This window comes from Myotis lucifugus, unplaced genomic scaffold (assembly GCF_000147115.1).
Source record: "Myotis lucifugus unplaced genomic scaffold, Myoluc2.0 scaffold_14, whole genome shotgun sequence".
NCBI lineage: Eukaryota > Metazoa > Chordata > Mammalia > Chiroptera > Vespertilionidae > Myotis > Myotis lucifugus.
In genome coordinates this window covers 8,893,797-8,909,187 of record NW_005871062.1, presented here as the reverse complement: position 1 = coordinate 8,909,187, position 15,391 = coordinate 8,893,797, and the positions used below count along the sequence as shown (strand labels likewise).

The 15,391-nt window shown below is 41.8% G+C and overlaps 1 protein-coding gene across 3 annotated transcripts in view; it reads right to left on the bottom strand.

The window, feature by feature from the left end:
* The window catches only part of DGKG (diacylglycerol kinase gamma), a 153,834-nt gene extending 138,952 nt beyond the window's left edge, over nt 1-14,882 (bottom strand). For all 3 annotated transcript variants that reach the window (XM_023750483.1, XM_023750484.1, XM_023750485.1), the window contains exons 1-2: nt 14,816-14,882; nt 1,586-1,662 (exon numbers count right to left, since the gene is read on the bottom strand). In XM_023750483.1, coding sequence (XP_023606251.1) covers nt 1,586-1,662; nt 14,816-14,882 — 144 coding nt within the window. The remainder of the gene's footprint in view (nt 1-1,585; nt 1,663-14,815) is intronic.
* Nucleotides 14,883-15,391: the final 509 nt, after the last annotated feature.

Sequence of the window (15,391 nt, the reverse complement as noted above, 5' to 3'; positions counted from 1 at the left end):
TAGAGGTTGGGGGGGGGACCATGAGAGATTATTGAGCAGAGCAGTGACATTATCTGACTTAAGTTTTAGCAGATTGCTCAGGATGTGTGTGAAGAATAGACTTTAAAAGTCAAGAGCAGAAACAGGGAGCCCAGTTAGGAGACTACTGCAATAATCAGGGCAGAATATGGTGATGACTCAGGCCAGGGTGGGAGCACTGCTAGTGGTGAGATGTGGCTAGATTTGGGGTATATTTTAAACGTAGAAGTGACAGGGTTTGCTGGCGAATTGGATGTGGGATGTGAGAAAAAGAGAAAAGTCAATGATGACTCCATAGTTTTAGGCTGAATAACTTGAAAAATGGAATTGCCATTTACTGAAATGAAAAGACTGTGGGAAAAACAGGTTGTACAGGAGAAGATCAAAGAGCTTAGTTTAGTGCATGTTAATTATGAGATACTTATTTGATTTTTAAACCAGGAGTGAAACTAGGAGACTGGTATCCTGAAAACCAAGTGAAGAAAGTGGAAGAGAATTTGGCCAACCATGTCCAAATATCCTTTACTCAACCAATTCTGTTGAGTAAAGTAGTGATTGAGTTTAGCCACATGGAGATCCTTGCCTTTGTAGGTTAGTGGTTTCAGAGGGGGAGTAGGGGCTACATGCTAATTGCAAAGCTTTCAAGAATGTGGGACGAAGAGAAATTGAAGGCAATGAGTACAGACAAATCTTTTGCACAGTAAATGATTTCCTATAAAGGACAGGAAGGAAATGAGATAGTAGCTAGAGGGAGAAGTGGAATCTGAAGAACATTTTTAATATAGGAGAAATATATTTATGAGAAAAATAAAATATATAGAAGACTGAAGTGAAGGAAATAGAGGTCAAAATAGATAGAAGATAGATAGATAGAAGATAGATAGATAGATAGATAGATAGATAGATAGATAGAGTTGCTGAAGCAATGCCTGTCAATAGATCAAAAGAGGATAGGACTGAGTGCACAGTAGAGAGGCTAGAATTAACAGCATGGAGATTTCATTACCTTGTTACAGGAGAAAATGTATGTAGGTGAGTAGAGATCTTATGGAAGATCTCTTCTGACTATTTCCATTTTTTAATATATATATATTGATTTCAGAGAGAAAGGAAGAGGGAGAGAAAGATAGAAACATCAATGATGAGAGAGAATCATTGATCGGCTGCCTCCTGCATGCCCTACTGGGGATTGAGCCTGCAACCTGGGTATGTGCCCTTGACCAGAATTGAACCCAGGACCCTTTAGTCCATAGGCCGATGCTCTATCCTATCCAGTTAGGGTTGTTTCCATTTTTTCATGAAGCAGAAAACACAGTGGTTAACTGAAAATGAGGAGGAATAAGAGATTTGCAAAGAGAGAAGGTATGATGTGGTTTATAGGACAGTGAGAGGGTGAATGGACTTGGGAAATGTATAATTCCAGGTAGCACCAATAACTCACTTGAGACCGGAAAATATATGTTGAGTAACAAGTTCTTCAATGTGAGCTAAACTTCCAAGAGGAGAAAAAATTGTAGAAAGGCTGAATTATGGAGTTTTTAAAGGCTTGAAATGAAAATTTTCTTACCTCATGTGAGTCAAATTGTTTGAGGCTTCCACTCTCATTAAATTCGGCCAAGACATCCTTTATCTTCTTGGAAGAATCTGGAGAAACAGAGTCCACATGTGAAACACTGGTGAACAGCTGGTGGGAGATAAGCCAAGTAAATTCTCCCTGTCTAATCTTGGTTATGATGGAGCAGTCCCTCATTCACAGGACCATACGGATAAATGTCACCCTACCCTTCTGCCCTCTCATTTCTTCTCTTTTTCCCCCCCCAGTATACTCTCTCTCCTGCTGTATGAACTAGCTTACTAAAACTAAAACACAAGTCGAATCAGGCTATGCCCCTGATTTCAGTGGCTCTCAGTTTTTCTAGGATAAAGCATAATCCCCTTATCTTAATATATAAGTATGTGGTAACCTAGTCTATTTCTTAATTCTAACCTTAGCTTGCCATGTTTCAGCCACATCAAACCAAATTTCCAGAAATCCCCGAATAAACTGTGTATGCTTCATGGTATTTCTTCTCTGTATTGCAAAGTTCACTTAATTCTCACCACTCAGCTCAAATATCAGCCCCTTTGTAAAGCATTTCTTTACCAATCAATTAATCATTCCCTTCCCTGGTTCTCATGTGACTTGTACATAACTCTGTAATAGCATTTGTCATATAGTGTTATAATCATTATTAGCTTGTTTATCTTGCCCATATCCTGCCTTAGTTCTACACTGAGAGCTTCGATGGGCTAGTGAGTCTTTGTATATCATACCAAAAACATTTGAACAAAAATTTTAAAACATTTAAATTTTTGTTAATTAAATAGGATGGGTGGGCATTAAGCCATGTGATACTCTGTCCTTGGTGCTGAAACGGGGACTCAAGATTCATGAAAAATAGTGGTTTAGAAAATTCTGCTTTCCATAGGAAATAAAGCAGAATCTACTGGAGAAAATGGTGGATTCTTTTGATGGAAAGGTTCACAAAGAAATTAGAAGTCAAGAAAATAGAGTCTATAATTGTTATTATAAATACATTCTGAGTGCATCCGGTATAGTTACCAACACTCTAGATATTGAAGAAAATCAGGTTTGCTGTGCTCTCCCTGTTTTGCAGTATTCTGGATAATTAAGAGCTTTTTAAGCTCCACTACTGCCACTATCAGACATCTGAGCAAAGGGTAATGTCATTAGAAGCTGACACAATGTTCCTTGGTGTTCAGGCTCTTTGTACAGAGGTCTATGCTCTCTTGGGCCTACGTAAAGTAGACATGCTCGTGGGCTGGGATGTTCTCCATGGCATTGCTGATTTGGATTCAATCAAGCACAAGTTATAATCATTTCAAGATTGAGACATATTGAAATGCCACAGGAAAATGCTGCTGATGCCTAAAAATGGACATTCTTTCTGAAAGTCAAAACAGATGTTGAAAAACTAATAGCTCAGTGAGATCCAGGCAACAGATGCCATTGGTTTGGACTGCTTCCATTCAATTCAGAAAACACTTTGGAGAATAAGATGCTGTAAGGTACTGTTGATGAATTAGTCAGGGAGATGATCTGAACCACTGTGGTAATAATAGCTTTCCTTTATTGGAGACCTTTACTGCATATTATCATATACTATCCCCTACCAATCCATACAAATTTGGTAATATTTTCTCAATTTACCCATGAAGAAGCTGAAATTCAGAAAAATTAAGTCACTTGTCTAAGAATCAGGGTTTTAACTCCGGTCTAGTCTGGCTCAAAAGTAAATATTGCTTCCCAAACATTTGCTAACACAAGGAAAAGTGTAATTGATGCTTTAGCAATAATATTAAGCTCTAGAAAGCATGTAGTAGAAGAAGTAAGATGAGTGGGGAGGAAGTCAAAGTAGGATGAGAGTGGTGTTTGGAATGAAGACTGGGGATACCCTTTGAAGAAGGTATCATTTGAGCTGGGGTGTAAAGATGCATACGTTTTGAAAGGTGGACATAAGGTGGAAAAGGTATTTACAGAAGGGACAGGGTATAAAAATGTGGAGTTGGGCATCACAGAACATTTAGGAAAAGTTAAAACTAGAGAGTAGTTTCAGAACAGATTTGTGGGGGCCAGATTTGAGTGCCAAGTTAAGAACATTGATTTAAAACTGTTAAAATTTTTTTGAGTAGTGGAATAATATAACTGGGTCTCTGTTTCCTAAAGGACACTCTGGCAACCAAATGAAAGAGAGTTTAGAATTAGGCCAGAGCTCAGTTAACACCATACATAAATTATATTCAAATTATTTTATGAGAAGCTTAATTATTTTTTAAAACCCCTATATTTTAGACTCTATTTTAATGGCAGATTTTCAGCTCAGCCAGAGTGGCCAAATTAATAAAAGTAAATTTCAGAGCATGAGTCCTCTTGGTGTGAGAGTAGTATAGAGCCAGTATTTTGATTGAGGACAAGAGAGTAATTTTACTTGAATTTATACTCTTGATTATTGTCACATTTTGTAGATTCCATAATTCATCCTAGCAGAAATCCTTTGGTTCTAAGTGCTATTGATCTAATTCTGATTTATATTTAAATGGATGAAATACATATCTATATGTAGATATATTTATATGTATATATATACTAATATATAAACTATATATACACATGTCTCACACATATATATATATATATATATGTTATACATATATACACATTACACAAATATATATTCATCATATGTTCATATTCAAGTACGCAGGTTTTAAAAGGGATAAAGAAGTATTATTTTTAATTTTCTAATTACTAGCAAAATAAATAGTAATTTATAATTACTAGCAAAAAATATAAATAGCAAAATAATGCAAGATATTGCTGGCTCCTTAATTTCCCCGAAAGTTCTCCCTCATCCCACATTTACTTTGTCTTGTTTTATGAGTTTATAGCAGCAATGCCTTTCCCTTTAAAAAGGAGAAACAATTGCACTGGTGGGGTATCTCCCAATATGCCAAGGTTGTGGGTTCGATCCCTGGACAGGACACATACAAGAATCAACCAATGAATGCATATATGAGTGGAACAACAAATCTCTCTCTCTCTCTCTCTCTCTCTCTCTCTCTCTCTCTCTCAAATCAATAAATAAAAATTTTAAAAAAGAGAAACAATCTAATTCTCAAATACTTTCTCTTAGATGTCCTTTGATACTTTATCACAGTTTTCTTCTCAACAGATTTCTGGACTGGGTTTCTCTCTCCTGAGGAGTAAGTGCCGTACTGCTCCATTCTGTTTCATCTTACCACAGTTAGAAACAATGAGGGGCTTCTTCAGAGCACTCCTATCTTACTCAGGCGCCACCTGTGGGCCAGTAGCACAAGCTCAGTTGGAACTCCCATTCAAAGCCTGCATGATAGCACCACCACCAGACTCAAAGGTGATCAAGCTCCACTTCTAAATGTGCAAAGTAGGGCCATGCCCACCATCCTTTGCAACAATTCCTATTTTTTTGAGTACTAGACATTGCCCTGGTCACCTTGTATATTTTATTTAAATCTCCACAATGACCCTCTAAGGTAATAACGACCCCTATTTTAGAGAAGAAGAAACTGAGGCTTGTGGACTTTAAATGATCCTTTCAAGGGTGCACAGCTAGTGAGTGGGTGACTGTGATTTAGAACATATCTAATAATGTGACACAGGTACTGGATTCATTGGATACATAACTCTGGTAAATCAGAAAGTAAGGCCCTACCGCTGTGACAGTGGCTCTCAAACCTGGCTGCACCTTAGAATCAAAAAATTCTGTAACACATTGAAACCGAGGTCTCACCCAGACCAATGAAGTCAACATCTCTTGGGGGACCCAGGAATTGGTATATTTGAAAGCACACTTCGGGTTCCAATGTACAGTCAAGGTTGAGAACCGCTGTGCAACGATGGGGTTTTATTGTGAGATATAAAGATTACCTTAAGTAGCTGAACATACTGGATAATTCCTGCAAAAGGAAAGCAAGGAATCACTCTAATAAATCTAAAATCACCATGGTTGGCAGATATTCCCTGTTTTTTAAATGGACAACACTGAAGAACCCCACCCAAAAGGTCAACTTATTCAAATACTTTGCAAGGTAGGGACACGTTTTGCATTAGCCCAAACTTGCAGGACCATCAACATGCAGTTTTACCCCAAATCAGGAGTTTAAAGACTCTTCTCCGTGATTAAGGTCACTGGTGGTAACAAATACCCAAGGAAGTTCCAATCCAAAATTGCCTCTTTATGCTTTATGTGCCAAGAATTCTGGGACCTTAACCAAGCACTTGTTCCTAGTGTTTGAGCAAATTCAAAGCCCTTCTAAGGAGAAAATATGGCCCTTCTCACAGGCACCTTTGCTGCCACAGTCGCATCGGACAGGGATGCCCTCCATCTGAACAAGCAGGCAACCAGGAACTTCAGTGTGTATAGTTTATGTCCTACCTACACCAGAACCCAAAGCTTATGGACCATCTTCCAATTAAGAACATTGAGCATCTGAGCCTTATCAGACCACTAAACTTTGAAATAACTATAAATCAACATTTTCAAAAGTGAATCTGAAAACCCACAGATGAGAATGAGATTCTAAGGTACATGGTAACTCTCCTCAAAATTCTCTAAGAGCGACTCAAACTGTAACATGCACATGAACTGCCTGGGGATCGGGTTTAATGCAGATTCTGATTCAGTAGGTCTGAGTCCAGGCCTGAGATTCTGCATTTCAAATAAGATCCTAGATGACTTCAATGTAGGTCCATGGACCTCACTTTTGTTGAGGTCTTAAGCAACACTCCTGTATATCTGTGGCTGACTAGTAAGGCTTGCCTGTCACCACACAGAAAAATCATCAATAAAACAAATAAGCAAACGTGATGAGGAGGCTAGAGGAACATAGTCTACAGTTTGAGAAGACCATAAATGACTCTCCACCCATGGAGGGAAAGACACAGGAGCAAAGGGAAAAAAAGTTGGTACATGAGAAAAAACAAGCAATTAGATTTTCCTTCTTCTGGTGAAGGCTGAGATGTATAAGTTTTCTAAGTACTCCAGGTAGTCAAGAACACAGTGAGATGCACAAAAGCAAGAATGAGCTTTTCCAAGAGTCCTGGAAAGACAGAGACACCAGGGCCAAGAGCATTGCATCCACAGACCCACCTTTCTATCCAGGATGAAGGGGCCAGAGCAGAATGTGGGAGCATGTGTAAGAAGGTTCAGCTTCATAAGCATGGACACCTCCCAGTTATACTTCTTTTCCCGTTCACTGCTTATCCCCAGCATGTAGCCCATTGCCTTGCATAACATTTATGCTCCATGAAGATTTGTGAAATAAATGAGGGCTGAAAAAGGGATTGGGCTTGTCCTATGTTCCCAGGGGCATAGGGAGAAAAGGTAGACCAGTGGTTGTCAACCTTGGCTGCATGTTAGAATCATGTGAGGAACTTTAGATATCACTATTGCCTGGGTCCGATGCCTACAGATCATGATTAAACAGTCCAAAGGCGCAGGGTTATGCGGGATGTGGGAAGGATATTGGAAGTGTTCAAAGCCTCCCACTGCAGTTGAAGACTGAGGACCATTGAGACCCACCAAGCTAACAACTGGGGGAAACCTGTCAAAGTGATGGTTCTGCCACAGTATTATCTATAATAATAAAAGCGTAATATGCTAATTAGACCGAATGTCCTTCCAGACAAAGCTGGGGCTCTGAGGGAAGCCTGGGTTCTGGGTGCCTGCCAGTGGCCAGAGGGAACCCTAGGTCCCAGGTGCCAAAGGGAAGCTGGTGCTGGCAGCAGGGGGAAGGAAGGCCTAGTCTTGCATGAATTTTGTGCAACAGGCCTCTAGTATATAGAATAAAAGACAAAGACTTTACATTGGAGCAGAGGGAATTTTGGCTGAAATAAGAAAACCCTCTTTAGAATACTAAGATTTTCTGATTCAATCATAAATGATCTGAATGACTGTTATGACTTATTTGTGTAAGTAAAATTTGTATTGCTAGCAAAATTTCCCCTTTTCTCCAAATAATGTGGCCTTATCAGTCATATTTCAGGTGAATGTGGAGGAATGGATCAGACAACTTATACTTTCTTGCAACTAAAATTGTGGTCCCTGGGTCACCAGCATTAGCATGGCCTGGAAGCTTGTTAGAAATGCAGAATCTGCCTGGCCAGTGCTGCTCAGTGGTTGAGCGCTGACCTATGAACCAGGAGGTTACGGTTGGATTCCCAGTCAGGGCATATGTCTGGGTTGTGGACTCGATCATCAGTGGGGGGGGGGGGTGTGTGCAGGAGGCAGCCGATCAATGATTCTCTCTCATCATTGATGTTTCTATCTCTTTCTCCCCGTCCCTTCCTATCTGAAATCAATGAAGAAAGAAAAAGAAAAGAAATGCAGAATCTCAGAACTACCCCAGACCTGCTGACTCAGAATCTGCATTTTAACAAGATTTCCAGGAGATCACATGCACATTCACATTTTACAGCCATTGTTCCATAGAAGTCTCCCCTATCCATAGATTCTGTGACTGCTTGTGGGCAGAGTCCGAGTCATCACTAATAAAGAGAGCCAGTTGTGTGAAAAGGATGTGGGTGAGAATGACAGTGGTTACCCTTTCCAAGATGGAAGCAAGTGGACATGGCCAATTAAATAGCAAGGTTTCAGAGAAGCTCACCTAGAGCCTCACATTGTTCTACAAGTCAGTCCTAAACATTTTCTCTGGCTCCCATGTTCACACTGACAGGTTTGAATTTTGAGCTGTGAATTACATACATCTAAAAGTCAGAACCTTTGCCTTGCTTTGATATGATTTGAATGAAATATATTTCTGAATAGCACAATGTACTGATTCATTCTCTTTAAATGTATTTTAAAAATTTGCTCTATTGTAATTGAATTGGTATCTATATTAACCAATGTATGGTTGAGGTTAGGCTCCAATGGATACATTTCTGTTTAATTTGTTAGAACTAAATTGAAGCAAATTGCATCTGACCTGGGATTGAGAACTTTGGTTCTAATTCTTATTCTGACACTGACCTTCTAGGTGACCTTGGGCAAGTTACTGGGGTCTTCTGGACTTAGTGTTCTCATTTGTATAATGGATAGGAGTTGGATTTAATGATGGCTAAGATGTCTCCAAGCTTTAAAAGGTCTACAAAATCAAGCAACCGATAGCTGATGTAAGAAATGTTTGCTTTAATTTCTTAGAGAATTAAAACTCAAAATTGATACTCTATCATTTTTTTTTCTTTTTTGAATAAGCTGGTAGTTTCTGTTTTTGAAAAAATAATTGAAAAAAATGGATGAAAACTCCCCTCCACCCAAATATCAGGATTAGAAGGACAATAAGCCAATTATATTTCTGAAGCTGTTAGGGGAGGTTCAGTAGGAGGAATCCCCACATGCTCATGTCCCCTGAGGTTGAAAAGCAACCTGTTTAAGCATAGAAACTACATATTGTAAGGGCTATTGAAGGTCATTTAAACAACCAGGCATCTAATGCTCTAATCTCCTCTGTAGTGTCTGTCTCAGCCAACTCTGCCCAGACAGTTCTAGGGAAAGGAAACTCACTTGCTTTTAAGTCAATTGTGTTTCCTCTTGGGCAGGTTTGACCACTGGGAATCAATGTATTCCTTACTTTAAAGTCTTTCTTTCAATGGTTTCATCTCATTAGTCCTAGGGCTACTTCTTGAAGGCATTTCAAATTAGCTTAACACCCCCTCCCTGCAATAGTACTGTAGCTATTTTAATACACTTTTCCTTGAGTCTGACCTCCTCCAGTACATATGCATAGTATTTTCAGCCACTTCAGGCTGGGATGCCCCTCACCATTCTGGTGGCACTTCTCAAACAAGTTCCAGTTTGTCCATATTCATGGTAAACCCTGATGCCCAGAAATAAATTCAGTTCTCTTGAGAGGTCTGATCAGGGCAGGCGAGAATGTGGATATCAGTTCGCTTTACTAGACACTATGAGTCTATTAATACACTAGAGGCCCGGTTCATGAATTCGTGCATGGGTGGAGTCTGATCGGCTGGACAGCCAGCGGGGAGGGGCCTCAGGTAGTTGTCGGGCTGGTCCTGCCCCCTGGTCGAACTCCAGGTTGAACTCCCGGTCGAGGGGACAAATTGTATATTAACCTTTTATTATATAGGATTCTAAGATCACGATCAGTGGTTTGGTTAAATAAAATAATGTATATGTATATTCAAAAGAAATCTCTGCAACCACTAAAAACCAAGCTTTTGAAAAGTGCTGCATGATACAAGAACACATGATGCATTATATTGGGTGCTAGCTGGTCTCCGAAGATGGCTGTCATCAATCTTCCCCTCCCTGTGTGAGTCACTCTCTCAGGGGATGTGGAGTCCATTCCTTTATGGCATTGAATCTGGGCCAGGCCTGGGACTGCTTTGACCAATGGAATGTGGAGAGAGTTCCTTTCTCTCCTCACATTCTTGCTCTCTGAAGGGCCTTCATTTCTATTTTTTTCTTTCCTCCTGTCCCTACACAAGTATTCCCAAGTCAGAGCTATAGCTTAACCCTCATTTCCACCCAGGTCCCTCTGAGCCCAGGTGTCAAAAAGGCCTGGCAGCTGCTGCTTTTATGCTCTTGGAGCCCAAGCCACATGTAAAAAGTCCAGGGTCCCCTGCTGGGAAGAGAGGCCAACACAGAGAGGTCCTGGGAGATAAAAAAGTGCTTACAGAAAGAAGCCCCTTGGAGGATCACCGAGGCACCAGGATGTGAGGAATCAGCCATGCTGGATCATATGAGGCATCCCACCCAAAGCCCCAAACAATGTAGAGCAGGAACTAGTCATCCCTGCTGTGTCCTGTGCAGACTCCTGAGTCACAGAATCATGGGGAAAAACAAAACAGTTGCTTTAACCCACCAAGTTTTGAAGTTGTTTTGATGCATCAATAGATACTTTAAACATATTGTTAGGGTGAAGAAAACGGCATACAAATAGCCTAACACAGTGGTCGGCAAACTCATTTGTCAACAGAGTCAAATATCAACAGTACAACGACTGAAATTTCTTTTGAGAGCCAAATTTTTTAAACTTAAACTATATAGGTAGGTACATTGTTATTAACTTAATTAGGGTACTCCTAAGCTGGCCTTTGCTAAAAATGTCCTCAATCTGATTGAGGTACGTTCGCTGAGGTCGACCCCTTCCAACTCTCCCATCCACACTTGTCTTGTATACTTGTTTCACCTATCTCCTTTCATTTATCTTCTCTATATGTCCAAACCATCTCAACATACCTTTCTCAATCCTCAACACTACATCTTTCACTCCACAACATTCCCTAAAATTAACTTAATAAACTTTACTTAAAGTTTTAAGTCAACTTTGCACTGTACGTGTGCACCTGCACGTGGTATTTTGTGGAAGAGCCACACTCAAGGGGCCAAAGAACCGCATGTGGCTCGCGAGCCATGGTTTGACGACCACTGGCCTAACATATAGGATGCCCCCCAAAAATGTATATATCACACTTTGAATAATTATAAAGGCAGTGTTTATTAAAATACATTTCATTTTCAAAATTGAGCTATCAGCTGTTAAAGTGTGTATACATTTTTTGAGACACCCTGTATATACTTTTCAAAAATATATTTTTATTGATTTTAGAGAGGAAGGGAGAGGGAGAGAAAGAAACATCAATGATGAGAGAGTATCATTGAGCGGTTGCCTCCTGCAGGCCTATACACTGGGATGGAGCCTGCAGCCCAGACATGTGCCCTGATCAGGAATTGAACCGTGACCTCCTGGTCATAGGTTGACACTCAACCACTGAGCCATGCCAGCTGGGCATCTTTAATATAATATAATAACCACTGGGAGATGGGATTATGAGTACCTTTTAATTTCACCTTCTGGTTTTTCAAATTTTGCACTTGTTTTTATTTTGTAACAAAAAAATGTCTTAGTATCACATTATCTTTTTTGACAACTATTTTACACTACTGATTCACATTAAGCTTCCTGCCAACTATATGTATGGGTATACATATATATGTGTATACATATGTAATTAAACAGCCTATATAATAAAGAGGTAATATGCAAATTGACCATCACTCCAACACACAAGATGGCCACCCCCATGTGGTCAAAGATGGGAGGGCAGTTGTGGGCAATCAGGCCAGCAGGGGAGGGCAGTTGGGGACAACCAGCCCTGCAGGGGAGCAGTTAGGCATCGATCAGGCTGTCAGGGGAGTGGTTAGGGGGTGATCAGGCTGGCAGGCTGAAGCAGTTAGGGGCAATCAGGCAGGCAGACAGGCGAGCGGTTGGGAGCCAGCAGTCCTGGATTGTGAGAGGAATGTCCAATTGTCCGTTTAGGCCCGATCCCACTGGGCAGTTGAACATCCCTTGAGGGGTCCCAGATTGGAGAGGGTGCAGGCTGGGCTGAGGGACACACACACCCTGTGCACGAATTTTGTGCACCGGGCCTCTAGTATAAAATAAATACATATGTTTCCAAGGGCAGTTTTAACATGGCTTCTCCTGCGATAAAAGGCCACTAAAGAAGGTACAGGGTTTATGCTACATAAACAGAACACACCAAGGCATCTTGCCTTCAAATTCTTGGGCTCTCCCACCTGGAAACCCCGCTGGGAAAAGTTACCAATTCTCAGGCTGTCCACTTCAGTTACTCTGCTATTGTAAAGCTCCTGTGTAAGTGGTTATGGAAGAGCTGTTGCTATGGCAATGCAATCTGACTGAATACCAGAATGTGTCTAAAATTGGTACAAGTGCCTTTTTCAGGGATCCCTCTGAGGATTAATCATTTTCCAAGAACTAAATCTTTTTTCCCATCTCCTGTTAGAACAATGGTGCCAGAGCACCTCACCCAGTTCTAGGACAAAATAAGGAAGGGTCTGAGAAAGACAAAGCTTGATGGTTGAAAGACCAGAACCACAAAGGAGCCATTTCCTACCAGATACTCTGATCTCTTTGCACCCCCTGCCTCTTGGATGGCTTTGTCACCTTTGGACCCCCTTTGTCCCTTAGCTGCCTCAACCAGTACTGTTCGTTCACTAGTTTGTCTTGCTGGGTTTTCTCTGTGTGTCTCCTACGAACTCTTTTTCCTTTTTTGACCCCCAGTGGTAGGCATGCACTATGTCCCAATATCCATCCTCTCATTTCTCTCCTCACATTCTTACTCTCTGAAGGGCCTTCCCTCCTATTTTTTTCTTTCCTGCTGTCTCTACACAAGGATTCCCAAGTCAGAGCTATAGCCTAACCCTCATTTCCACCAAAGCCCACCACTGACCTTCCTGGGGCCCACAGGATGTCCCACTTAAAAAGCTGCAACCCCCAGGATGGGGTCCTATTTACTTTTCCACTTCTTGCCCAACTTCCCCCACACCACCCACCAACATGAACTCAAAGTTCCCAGCCTGGCAATTGCTTGCAGCTTTTTTTTTTTTTTTTTTTGCAGTTCGTGAAAGCTACCTTGATGATTGTCTTACTCCCTGTCTTGCCCAAGCCACGTCCTCTGCCTGGAATGTCCTCCCCATCCTCCCTCCTAGTAGTGTTTCTGGAGTCTGAAAGCCTCCCCCTCAGGCTCAACTAGGTCTCCTCCTTTGTGCTCCCCACTCACTGGTACCTGTCATACTGAACATCATTGTTTAAGTCCTGTCTGTCTTCTCCCACTGGGCTGGGAGCTCTTTACAGCAGGATTGTGTCTCATTCATTGCTGGCTCCCTGGAGCCTGGCACATACAAATGCAGAAGTAGACGTGTCATCGTCATCTTAAAATCAACATTCCCAAACCACCCCACCAGCCCTGCATCCTAATGTTGCCATTTCCCACAGATTCACAGGTATGTTTGCTGGCTTCCTTTAGTTTCATTCCTCAAGGACAAGCCTTCCCTTTGTGCTTCTTATTCATCCTGACAGGGCCTGGCACTTTGCTGCCTGGGCCTGGTTCAGGGCCTGGTACAGAGCCCGGTACAGAGCAGACTGAATTGAACGGAGTTTACCCTGGAGGGCAATGCCTTGCTCCTTGTCACTACATTACATAGTTTCTCTAAACCCATTGAGGTCAGACAAGAGGCCATGGGCTCCAGGGTACCGGGAGAGAGAACTTCTATTGACCTTGGGAGCATATGGGGTGTTAGGTATAGGTGGGGGAACCACAGGAAGACCATCTAGTCCAACCCTCTCATTTTGCACAACAGGATGCTGAGACAGCAAGAGCCAGCGCTGGCACTGAGCCTGACCTCCTGACTCCCAGACTAGTGCTGTGGACAGGGCTGTCTATCCTGGGGGAGAGGGGAAGGCTGACAAAGGGGCATTTGTAAGATGACCAGGGTAAGATCTGTAGGGCAGGTCAACATGCTACAGGCCTAGTGATTCACAAAAGCATCAGGATAAAGAACGTGAAGGAGAGGTGATTAGTACAAAGGGGTGGGGCCTGCAGTGCAGGTAAAAGCTCTGTAAGACTATGAGTGGAACATGGGTGCCACACGATATCAAGGGTGATAATCATAATGGTCACCACATGTGCAGAGTGCAATGGTCAGCTGGAGTTCTGCCACAGTCTGGGGAGATTCCTGTCACTAGTCAGGATTGGCAGAGGCCTGGGGGGTGTGGGGCACAGCTGTGTGCTGAGTGTGAATGTGGGTGTAGCCACCACTGTGTTTTGCTGCACAGGAATTGTTCCTGGGTGCAACTACTGCAACCAAGAGCCCCACTGGAAAGTCCAGGCTTTTCCAGAACAAAGTCAAGAAAAGGACATGCATCAGAATCCTGTATCTTATTGGGGGAAAAAAATTGAGTCCAAACACAAGTATATTAGAGCACATGATTAACATTGTAACCATACAGCCTACAGCCCTTCAAAATTATGTTATGAAGAGGTTTCAATGATCTGAGGAAATACTTAACTGTATTATTTTAGGTGGAAAATGCAGGCTGAAATAAAGATATATTCAGGAACTCACCATGTAGAGCAATGAACACAGAAGGAGTATGTCCAAAATGGTCATCGATTTTAGCTGTGATTTTTTTAAACCTAGTCTTTTTTTTTTCTCCTGCATATTCTAAATTTCTATGCTGAGCACATATCATTTACAGAGTGTAAAGATAATTGTTTTATTTATTTTTAAGACACTAATTGTATGCTTATAAGAAAATATAAGCTGTCAGGTTTGACTTCATTCTCTGTGGCTTTCTGCTCTGCTCTCCAGAAATGTTCTCCCCAATCCAGAGGAAGTCCCACCCCAGATGGCTCAATCCATTTACTCACATTCTGAATATTTCTGGAGTTGGTCAAATTCTTCTGAAGTGAGGGAGACCCAGCGTTCTTCACTCATCTTTAAGCTGGGTATGAGCGCTTGAGGCTGGGGATGGAGTTTTGTTCACCAGGGTGAAGCCGAGGCCCAGCCCAAGGCCTGGCTCATTGCAGGTATGCGATGGACAAGCCCTCTGGGAGATTTCTCAAGGACCACAGTGTCTATGGCAGCAGCGGGTACCTTCCAGCAGATGAGCGAAGACCTCTGCTATTCCTCAGGGAACATCCTTCTATCTGCAGTCAAGGTAAATCCAGAAACCCTTGCTCTCCCTGGGCAGAAGTAGAAAAGGCATTATGAATGAGAGCGCTGGAACACATAAGGCATCTTTTCTTATTTAAAAATCCCCAAATTTCCCTTGCTGGAAGACTTTAGGATGGGATGGTTCTCAGGGGAAGGATGTTTCCTCAGGGAAGCCTGAGGAGGTCATGGAGACAAGACCAGCACAACCCCAGACAGGTGTCTGACAGGTGGGGATAGGTGGCCTGTAGGAATAGGTAGCCATACTTTTAAACTTGGAGAAATTTTAAATG